This window comes from Lotus japonicus, chromosome 1 (assembly GCF_012489685.1).
Source record: "Lotus japonicus ecotype B-129 chromosome 1, LjGifu_v1.2".
Taxonomy (NCBI): domain Eukaryota; kingdom Viridiplantae; phylum Streptophyta; class Magnoliopsida; order Fabales; family Fabaceae; genus Lotus; species Lotus japonicus.
Window position 1 is genome coordinate 2,709,658 of NC_080041.1, and position 11,651 is coordinate 2,721,308.

The 11,651-nt window shown below is 34.1% G+C and overlaps 2 protein-coding genes and 1 long non-coding RNA gene across 3 annotated transcripts; 1 reads left to right on the forward strand and 2 right to left on the reverse strand.

The window, feature by feature from the left end:
• Window positions 1-5,950: 5,950 nt before the first annotated feature.
• LOC130733051 (uncharacterized) lies at window positions 5,951-6,366 on the reverse strand. Its single transcript, XR_009017286.1, has 2 exons — window positions 6,244-6,366; window positions 5,951-6,152 (listed from the first exon to the last, which is right to left on the reverse strand). It is a non-coding gene; the product is annotated as an uncharacterized LOC130733051 (long non-coding RNA).
• Window positions 6,367-7,115: 749 nt separating this feature from the next.
• On the forward strand, window positions 7,116-9,585 carry LOC130733049 (pentatricopeptide repeat-containing protein At4g39952, mitochondrial-like). Its single transcript, XM_057585097.1, has one exon. The coding sequence runs from the start codon at window positions 7,315-7,317 to the stop codon at window positions 8,074-8,076; it is 762 nt and encodes a 253-aa protein (XP_057441080.1). The 5' UTR covers window positions 7,116-7,314; the 3' UTR covers window positions 8,077-9,585.
• Window positions 8,875-9,701, reverse strand: LOC130733050 (putative lipid-transfer protein DIR1). The gene is made up of 2 exons (XM_057585098.1): window positions 9,396-9,701; window positions 8,875-9,105 (listed from the first exon to the last, which is right to left on the reverse strand). The coding sequence occupies exons 1-2, from the start codon at window positions 9,699-9,701 to the stop codon at window positions 9,103-9,105; spliced, it is 309 nt and encodes a 102-aa protein (XP_057441081.1). The 3' UTR covers window positions 8,875-9,102.
• Between the last annotated feature and the right edge of the window lie 1,950 nt (window positions 9,702-11,651).

Below are 11,651 nucleotides of genomic sequence, written 5' to 3' on the forward strand. Positions count from 1 at the left end.
AATATATTATAAAAACTCAAGCAAAATAATACCTCATTCTTGTGAGTTCATCCACCTCCCTTGTGTCACATCCATGAGCACAGCCAGAGAAGGCCAACATGTCCATCTCATATCGAGGATGAAGAACAAGGAAAGGTCCCCTTTCCCCTAAAATCCTCACTATCTTTCTATCGAGTTCCTCTATTTGTGGAGTAAACCACAAAGCTTCAAAATTTTCTTTACATCTCAGCTTTTGAATCTCAAGAGGTAGTCCATTCTTCGCGAGACGAGCATCAGTTCTATTCAGGTGCATGACCTTGTGTTTAAGTAATAGAGGAAGGATTTGTGATAAACAAGAATGTGAATTAGTTGAAGTTACTCAAGAAAAACAAAAAACAAATAAGTGAAAGATATATATCATGTTAACCGAATAAAGACCTGTTTTTCATAGTATATATGTAATATCAGACCAGCTAATTGGTGGCAAGTAAGATAGTCCTAATTCAACTCTTCTCTTGAGCCTAGGTGGTACTTGCTTCAAAATTCTAACCTCATATCTCAAGGAGGCAATGAATTTATCTATATAAAAAATCCTTGGAACTCACTGCCACATCAAGGAAACAGAAATGAGGATACTTTAATCAAGAAATTACGATGATAATCATAAAAGGAGATGTCACCAGAACTATAATTATCATACAGAAATAGTAATGTGCAAACCTTGGATTGGCCCATAAAGATGTCTATTCATAGGAGCGTCAATGCCGGCCACCTCACATTCCTTTCTGGCCCGAGAGTCCACTCTTTCCAACCCTGCAAAATCACGCATCATCCACAAGTTCAAAATATTCTTAAATATCTTAAGAATTTTGACTACCATATATGTTAAGAATGATTAACCAAAAAAATTCAAATCAGTAATTACATATATTACTTACTTACTAATATTAATTACATATATTACTTTTTATTAAAAATAATAATTTTTTATCATTATTCTCTAACTATATCATTATTCTCTATCCATGCATCACTTTTATATTTTTCTAAGGCCCGGAAAAGTTAGAATCAAATTGGAGATTTTTATATTTATTACCATTTGACCAGAAAAATAGATTTATTACTCTTAAGAATAAACAAATATTTATTACCGTATACTGCACCAAAGTTATTAGAACCTTTAATTTCTATATTGTACTTACAGAATTATTTTCTAGATCCTGAGTATTTTTAATTTTTTATACATTTAATTATGATGATTTTTTAACTAAAAATAATAATATATATATATATATATATTTTATATTAATCTCCATGTAACAAATTGCCTAAGATGGGCTTCTTTTGTGACAACGTATTATCATTGTGATATATATAGAACTATGATTCATTATCACTTATATTATTTTTCATCTGCACTTTATTTTTTCTTTTTCAATCAATTCACTCATTAATTTTTTACGTTTCTTATTTTTTTCATATCAATCGATATCAATATATCAATATCAATATCATCATCAATATCAATCAATATATATTAGAAAAGAACAAAAGTTATGATAGCAAATTGGTGACGTATTAACTCCTAATGCATTTTATTCCACGTGTCAAGACAAGGTTAAAAAGTTAATATACTAGAATGGATCCGTTCTATTTGTGTGCCAGATATATGTTTGTTTCTCAAGGTGTAAAGGGCTTGATGAAAACAACTATTCCGTTCTACTTTTGCTTAGGTCCATTTTTGTATTCATATTTATTTAATATACTAGAATGGTAGTCTTATTTGTGTGCAAGATATATTTTTGTTTCTCAAGGAGTAAAGGGTTTGATGCTAACAAACTCTTGATTTCATTGTTTTTTCTTTTGACAATTGGTTTCATTGTTATTATTGGGTATATTATTAGATAAATCATGATTTATATTTCTAATTCTGTCATGCAAATTTTAATTAAAAATGTAGTGAGAAAATTAACAATGGATGTTTATCAAGTATTATTTGCAATGAGTTCATTAAACTTCTGTTATGTGAATGTAAATTTTGGTTAGATCTTTATAAGTTTACATGTTCTTTTATAAAGTTGTAAGTAACAAGATTTTCTATTTATTTAAGAATACCATCGAATCCTGTGGAAAAACTTTGCCCTAATTATCTAAGATTTACCTAGATTACTCTTTACTAAAATTTCCAGACTTTTATTGCAGAGGCAATCTTGGATAATTTGAAAATTTTAAATTAGATAAAGTTTTAACATTAAAATCTTAAAAGATTATCCCTAATTATCTTAGATTTACCTAGATTACTCCTTACTAAATTGACCTGACTTTTATTGCAGAGACAATCTTGACAAATTTAAAATTTTTAAATCTGAGAAACTTTTAACATTAAAATTTTAAAAGATTATCCCTAATTATCTAAGATTTACCGAAATTACTCCTTACTAAATTGACCCGACTTTTATTGTAGAGCCAGAGACAATCTTGGCTAATTTGATATTTTTAAATCTTGAAATCGTTTTCATCATCTCTTCAAATTAAGAAAAGTCTCAAGCCTAATTTACTGCATATTTACAGAATCTCCTGATTTCTCATTTTATTATTTCTCATGATCTACAATATAAAAATAAAAGATGTCGTGCTCAATCTAGGATTTCCCAGACTTAATATTAGTCAACCAACCTTCCCAAATAGTCTCGTTGGTTCCCAGTTATTTACAAGTCCTCCATCTAACCTCACTTCAGATCATAGTACTCCAAATAGCTCGACCGAAGCACGGCTGAAAAGAAAATCCATTATGAAACATAAAAGATCTTCAGTCAAATCTTCAATTAATATTTATGTTAGGCCGTTTGTAATGGAAGACGAAAATGTCCAAAATCCCTTGAAAAATATGTCGAGCCAACCATCAGATAAACAAAGAAAATTGCACAAGCTCGAGCGAATAGTAAGCCGATTTTGAAGCGCAACAGAGAGCATAGGGAAAACCAGAACATGGAAAATATGCAACCCGATAGTCCACCAATAGACTCTATTTGTGAAGTTGGTGCCCTCAGCAACGATGAGTACACTAAGGGTTTGTTCGGTAGGAGAGGGGAAAGTGGGAGGAAAGAAAACACAGAAACCGAGGAATGAATTTAGATTAAGGTGTAGTCCAAATTCATTTCTCGAGATCAAACGAGTTTCTGTTGATCTCAATCAGGCTTAGAAGAGAAGTCTTTTTGTCCACTTTACTTACGATTTCAGATTCTTCTATTTCATCTGTTGTTTAATATATTTTTAATAATCAAGGTATTAATTGATGTATCAAATAAGTACAATACACATATGTTGCAGGGTAAAAAAACACTAGTTGGATGCTGTATTAAATGATCATCAAATAAAACATTAACTAATTTTCCACTTAATGAGTTGAATTGACTAATTGATGCTGAATTTCAAAACAAAATATTGAAAAATTATTACGAAAAATTACAAAAGGATTGTGAATTTGTGACAGAAATGTGATAAATTTGCATTGCCTAATTCTAGTTTCGGTGGATCTTGCCTAATATTTAGATGATGACTTCAGAGTAAGTATTAAATAGTGATCAGTCAATATGGAAAGAATTTGTAATAGCTTTTAGAAAATATATTTTTATAAAATGAAAAATGATTTTCAGATGTTTTTTTTTAAACTCAATTTTCAGAGGTTAACACCAATTAATATATGCAGTTTTGTGACGGTAAAAAATAACCATAATCTTCAAAGTATATAAAAAAAAATGGGATAAAAAACATTTAATGGCGGACGACTTTCAATCGTAACTTCAAAATTTATTTTGGTATTTTGGTATTGAGTTTTCTTTTTCTTTTTACTATTTGTGTTAACTCATATATTGTTGTATGTCTGTACTGTGATAGTCTACGTCTCTCAACGGTCAGCACATTAAGGAGTAGTGGTCGACCAATGAGTTTTTCTCCATTTGTAAGAGTTAGGAATTGAACCTAGGATACTTACTTACTATTACTGATTCGTTGTGTACGGATGCAATAAAAGTACTTTGTCGGCATACATCAGACATTTTCACGTTTCCTCTCTCGTTTTTCTTTTTTAAATACGTATATCACCTATTTAAGTTTTTTTTCTAATCCTAGTTACATTCTAATATCTTTTTTTTCTTCTAATTTGTTATGTTTTGAATTAATATACCAAAACCATTTTAATCTTCCAGATGTATATACGAAAATATAAAATATAAAAGTTTTGAGTTAATTTCTAAATCAAACCTTTAAAACTATTTGATATCAATTTTTTGATGACATATTTGATATCATTTTGAATGTAAGATATTACATTAAAAAATTATTTTGTAATATAAAAAAAAACATAATCATTATAAAAATACTTTATCAACATATATACATCTTAATGGTATAAAAGTTACAATTGTCTTTTATTAATTATTATAATGTCATTAAAAATAATTAAATGTCAAATTAATACAATAGTTATTTTCATTTTCCAAAAAAGTCAAAATTACTTTTGTTAGTTATTCAATTGTCATTAAAAAAATACCAATTATTGCAATATTAATTTATTAATTATTTTTAAAAATACGGAATTATTTAATATTTAAATTACTAAAAAAATCAGAAAATATAAATATGAACCATCTACCTACTAATTCTAGTATGAGAGAGAAAAACTTATGAAGAAAGACATAGGAATGAGGGGATGACACTTGTCGGAGTTATCACTTCTTGGTTTTGAAAATAGTATGTAGTATAGGATAGGATATGATAATGATCTAGGGAAGCTGACTAAGGCTATCTAGAAAGGGGTAGGGAGGAAGGGGAACGATGAGAGAGTCAGGGAGCGTGCTTGTTGGGAGGTGGTAGCCTATGCTAAGACGGTGGGGGTAATGGATTCGAACGCCGAGGAGAGCCCGGGAAGGGGTCCTACAAGAGCACTCCGATGCCAAAGTCAGGGGAGTAAAATGGATGAGAAATCACTAAGTGTGTAGAAAAACCTACCTTGCCTCTGGCAGAGTGAATCCCTTTTTATACTTGTCTGAGGGCTAGAGTAGACTCAGGCAGGGTCATGAATGCCTAGGTCCTAGGGCACTTCCAGCCGTTGGATCCTTCTGGGGCTCCTATGGCACTTGAGATCTAATGGTTAGGGGTTCCTAGTAACCCGTAGCTAAACCTCGAGCCTTGGTCCTAACCCTCTGTGATAGGGTCATAAGGTCAGCGATGGGATGACAGAGGTGATTCACATCCCCCTTAGCTAGCCGCGATCACCCCGAATGTGGTTGGCACCTCTTCGTCCGTCCAAAGTAATCGTCCGGTGTCACTGGTCGGGGCATAGTGGTAACTGGTAGTGCCTCGCGGTCGTTCGGTAGGGCCTATAGTAATCCTTTTCGGATCCCATAACAGATAGGAAGAGACGAAATGTTGAACTACCTACTAGTTGCTTTTATCTTCATTTACATAAAAAGAATAATTAAATCATAATTTATTGGAATAGAAAAGTGGACACGAGATTTGATGGGATTATATAATATAATAATAACATAACAATAATGTTGCGTAATGTGTTGATCACAATGTCACAATTTTGGTAAATCACAACAACCATTCATTCACATTTGTAGTAATCCAAATAAAATAACACCAAAGTTGAGTCGGTTCACAAAAAACACCAAAAAAAAAAAAAATTAGGTGTTTGTTGAGGTACCTTAAATGATGTAAAACCTCTTTATCTCTCATTTTTTAACTTCTAAAAGCTTCTAGCACCATCATTCATCGGTATTTTAGTAGATTATATCATTATCTTGTCATTCGTCAAACACCAATTCCATATCTCACCCTTATTGTGATCAATAACTCTCTTGTTCTTACATCGTATACATTTCTAGTTTTTCACTTCCGCCACTAGATTCTGACTTAAAAAGAGCTGCAACAACCGACATGACGTTTAAGATTCCAACAAAAGTTAAAAGGTCTAATCTTCTTTCTTTTTCTCCCTTTCAATTTCACAATTTCATCTAGTCGGGTTACGGGACCCAAAAGAATTTCAGGGTACCACAAAATTTGCCAAAAAAAACTATACACTATAAGAGAATGACGTGTGTGAAGCATAGAGCAAATTGTTGAGTTGAGGTCCTCATTCTCTCTGGCCGCTGCTACCAACGTGACTGAAACAAAAACAACATCATAGGATATGATTATATGATTATGAATATGAATGAGTCACACTCACACCACACGTAGATCTTGTACACATACACATGTTGTTGCTTCTTTCTTCTCTCTCTCACGTTGCCACCCCATCAAGAAAATTCGATCCTTTCTTCTTCTCTATCCTTAGCCCTTTACTCTCCATTTTCCTTCATTCATTGTTCTGCCACTGAAATTATGAGGGTTAGTTGAGTTGGGCATTGAAACAATTACATATCTGATCCATTTTTATGTGTAGGTAACTAGGTATGTTGTCATTTATTATTTTCATTCATTCATCCACTCACTCACTCACTTCTTAAACAGTTTTCTTCATGAAATAACTATGAGGGGTCAATGTTTTTTTGGCGTGATTCTTACTCAACTTGTTACCTTTCTGATATTTGCGCTTGATCTCAATCTTCCCAGTTGAACTTTGCTCTGTTTTTTCATATGGGGTTGTGGTAAAATAACCAGAGACTCCATAGGTGGAAAAAATTAAAATTTCAGATGCAGGTGATAACTTTTTCCTAATGTTTGATGGGATTATTAAGTTTCTGGTCATTTTTTGATGAATGATGGGGGTGTTTTGATAACTAATTCTAAGTTATCTTCGTTCTGTTTTCTAATTTTAGCTTATATTTTGTTCAGGACAACGTGAGACAGGTTGGTAACTGCGAGGAGCAAAAACCACTTGTTGTTGCTTGAGTTTTGTTAGAGATTTGGTTGTGTGATTGAGTTTGACGGTCTAAAATTTCAACAGAGCATAGAGTGCTGGAACTTCATGGTTTCTGGATATGGTAGAATAGGAAAGACATCGAGTGTATTGGACTCTTCAGGGAGATGCAATATTTAGGTATTCATTCTGAACCAGTCAGTGTAGGTTGGGCAATTGCTTCATGTGCCCAGTTAGGAGCAACCAACTCGGGAAGGTCAATTCATTGCAATGTGATAAAAGGTTTTATGGTTGACAACGTCTCGGTATGCTTCACTCATAGAAATGTATGGAAAATGTGATAGGATGACCTTTGCTTGGAGAATATTTAATAGGTTGGAGAGGGATGTCATCTCATGGAACAATTTGATATTGTCTCATATTCATGTCAAGCATCATGAAGGGCCATAGATTTATTTAATAAAATGATTATGGAAGACCAGAAGCCTAATACAGCAACATTTATTTCAGTGCTTTCAGCTTGTTCTCACCTTGCATCTCTAGAGGAAGGAGAAAGAGTCCACCACTACATTAATGAAATAGGCTTTAAGCTCAATTTACCCCTCAGCACAGCTTTGGTTGATATGTATGCTAAGTGTGGGCAGCTAGAAAAATCACGAAAGGTATTTGACTCCATGTTAGAGAAGGATGTTATTTGCTGGAATGCGATGATTTCAGGCTATGGAATAAATGGATATGCAAAATCTGCTGTGGAGATATTCCAACATATGGAGGAATCAAATGTTAAGCCAAATGGAATTACTTTCCTCTCTCTTCTCTCAGCATGTGCCCATGCAGGGCTTGTTGAAGAAGGGAAATACTTGTTTACTAAAATGCAGAACTATTCTGTGAAACCCAATTTAAAGCACTACACTTGTATGGTAGATCTTTTAGGAAGATCAGGTAATCTAGAAGAAGCAGAAGCTCTGGTCCTATCCATGCCCATTTCTCCTGATGGCGGCGTGTGGGGAGCTTTGCTAGGTGCGTGTAAAACTTACAATCAAGTTGAGATGGGAATAAGAATTGCCATGTGTGCTATTGACTCTGAACCAGAAAATGATGGGTATTACATAATGATGGCCAATATGTATAGCTCTATTGGGAGGTGGGAAGAAGCAGAAAATGTGAGAAGGACTATGAAGGAGAGGTGTTCATTGGGAAAGAAAGTTGGTTGGAGTGTGCTTTGAACTAAGGCTTCCCTTCTGTCAAGCCTAAAATTTGGAAAGGTCAAAGGCAATGTGAATTTTATCCAGGTGTCAATTTGCTTAATGTTTTCAAATTTGCTCCTTTCACAAGCCACTGATATGCTTGTTATTGAGCGTTTGGGCTTAGGAAGTGGACATGATACTGTAAAAACTGTTTGCATTATAGCTTCCATGAGCACTCGCTTCCACTATCTTGGTTGCTCAAATCAAGCACATATAAATGCATGTTTGGAAATTCTTCTACAATTGATTGTGAAGGCAAAATCAATTATGGGGAGACGCTTATGTGAGTAGCTTGTAGATGCCTGAATTGATTATGAGGAAATAGAAGCTGATCAGTTAGCGACCAACTGGTTTTTGAATATCACACAGGAGTTTGAACTTTGCATAAAGCGATAGGGAAGTGTGTATTTTCTTCATCAAGATTCTTGCAGCTAACTGGCAGCAGAAGATTGAGTTTATGATTGTTATGGAAATTTTGCAGGTTGATACTTGATAGTGTATATACCACTATCACTGGTGTTATTGGATTAGCTGAAAGAGCAAGTGGGATAATTTATGGAAGATATCTTATTTTGGATTATCATCTTTAGTCTTCATGGCTTGTTTATGCTACTTGGAATGAAGCCTAAAAAATAGTGACTAAATGCTCCTGTCAAGTCATCTATTGATTTTTCCCTTTGAAATTAGAACCCAAGAAATAAGCATTCCACACACAGGTTACAGATTGCAGTGGAAGGGGATGATATAGATGTCTTTATATTCTTGTATACAAGGAGGGAAAAGAAAACTGATATTTCTTGTATTCTTGTACATTAGACACTGATACACCACACATCTGCTTGCAAACATAAAGGCAAAACACATGGACTACAATAAACTACACCTTTATTTGAGGGAAATCAGATACTGTCTTAAAGCTTCTTCAGTGTTGACAAAACACTGGAAGATAATTGAAGACTAAGAGGTGCTTGTAAAATGGGCATGACCTTCATCAATTGCTTCACTTCACTGCAAAAATGAAGATGGTTGAGTCACGAAACATGTCAGATATAAAGCAAACCTGATGAAATGAAGCACTCGCTATGTGCGAGGTTTAGGAAGGGGCCATACCCACTTTGTGAAGCTAATGTAGGCGCAACCTTACTTGCATTTTTGCAAGAAGCTGATTCCACAGCTCAAACCTGTGACTGCGAAGTCACATGGCAGCAACCTTATCGTTGCGCCAGGGCTCATCCTCCAAACATGTCAGATATAAATACACATATTCAAAGTCTATTCAGGCTTAAGATGATGCTTACCTGACATTCCGGAGGTGTGCTCAGACCACATTCACTTGGCAACTTCAAAGCTTGTGTAGGGTTGATTCCAAATGAAGGTAGAGCAGACTTGTATTTGCAGAGACAAGGCAAGTTGGCTTGGCGAACAACATCACAACATTTTTTATCTGGTGGTGGAGGGTGTTCACCAGTAGCCGCTGCACGACATGATTTCAGCTGACTAGTGTCTATGTTACACAATGCAACAGCTTGAGCACCTCCCAACAAGGCAATGAACAGTGCTGCTGCTAACCACTGAACCAAAGCTTTGCCACTAGACTGTGCCATTCTCTCTCCTTAACCAAGTGATTGGTCTAGTTTTTCTATGTTCTGTTTCCTTAGTGAGTGTTAATTTATAGTGGTGTTCAGAATGTTTTTGGAATAGTTATTTGCAACTTTCTAGCCTCAATAGTGCCACTTAGTGCTATTGAAGTCATGTGAGTCCAGTCTGTAGAAGTTCACGAGATAGATTCACATTAGAAATAGTGATTGTAATCATAACAAAACAAAATGTTTTGTCTTGTATGAATAGAGTAATGGTATATTGATGTACTTTGTTACACTCTTCCACATCCAACTTTATAGACAAATGGAAATTCAAAAAAAAAAAAAACTTTATAGACAAATGGGAACAATATTGGGAGATGTGGAAATATGATGAGTGATGCGATATGAATAAAGTGAAAGTTAGGAAGATAAAATGGGTGGAAATGATAGGAAAAGTGATTTGGATGTGAAAATATTATACTTCTAAAAAATGGTTCATGTTAAACATAGTGTGTTATGACTATTCAAACAATGAGTCTATTAATTTGAATACCTGCTAGAAAATATGAAAATGAAAAAAAGTTACACATTTCGATGCGCTTATTGTTGAACAACAACAAAAATGTCTTGGGATGTGATATTTACCGTTTTCATACTTTCTAGTGGGTATCCAATTTTTTTTCCTTGGGTTTTTGTTTGATAAAAATGCCAAAGTTAACAATAAAGAAGTAAAACTGATAATTTTTTTATGCTTGAGTAAAGGAAGAATCAATAGCCAACAACAGGACATTTGCTCATTGAGTCCCCTAGATTAATTTCACCCTAGTGTTTCTTTGCCTAAAAATAGAATCAATTAATAGGAGGCTCAGATGAAATGCCTTCAATTGTCAAAGATAGTCCGTGAAGGCGTAGTAGTTCAAGTGTCATCATCTGATCACCATATATATGTAATGAAATGAAAGTTGGTGATGAAACATAATTTGTGGAATGTGATGAATATTTGCACTTATGCTAAAAAACAACATATAATTGAAGTTGAAAGTGAAGCATTCTATATGGGCTATGTATGATACATAGCTAAAAGATAATTATTAGTCACGGATTGACATGTGTTGTGGAATATTAGCATTTCACTTCTCCACAAACAAAGTCTAATGTATGTATTTTTGTTATTTCTTTATTGGTCTATTTCTAAAACGTGAACACTTTTAATAGGACTAGATTCAATATTTATTTGTCCATTCAGATAAAAGTAAAAAACATTCAATTTTAAAATTATTTTGTCTAAATTTTTAAAGAATTCTTATTCATACCCCCCTCTAAGAGATTACAAAGTTTTCTAAAGCCCCACTTTTTTTTGGGTCATACTCAAAGCCCCACCAAAAACAGTCTTAGTTTTCTTAGACGAGGCCCATTATTACAGAAGAAAGGCTATTCAATAGGGATCCACAAAACAAAAGAGAGAACCACAAGCCTTTTGAAAAAAAAAATAATAAAAGTGCACAAGCCTTTTTGACATATTTTTATTAGATTTTGTAGCTGATGCATTTGCTTATAATAAATCATTTAAGATGTGTTCTCAAGATCTTCTCAATTGGAACTGGCTCTTCTCCCCTCCTCTTCCAATAGCTCGGGCCTTGGTGGAAGATGCACGGTGTATCCCCCCTCGTAACCAAGCAGTATAGTCAAGGATGGGAGGTTTATCTTTGCAAATTTTACTGCAGATTGGAGATGGTGACCACCAGAAGTTCTGTAACTTGTGCTTTCTCTTGTTATGTTTATTGAACTTTGGCTGGCTATTGGTCCCTCCAACGGTGCCATGTCTCAATTATTACTCCACTAGTATATTGTTTATGTATATTGCTTATGTGTTCCAACTACCTTGTCTGTTCTGTTATTTTGGAGTTATTGAGCATGTGCTCCTGCAGCTTTGACCACGCTATGTCGGGTCCCTGTTTCTTGCCTTTTCTC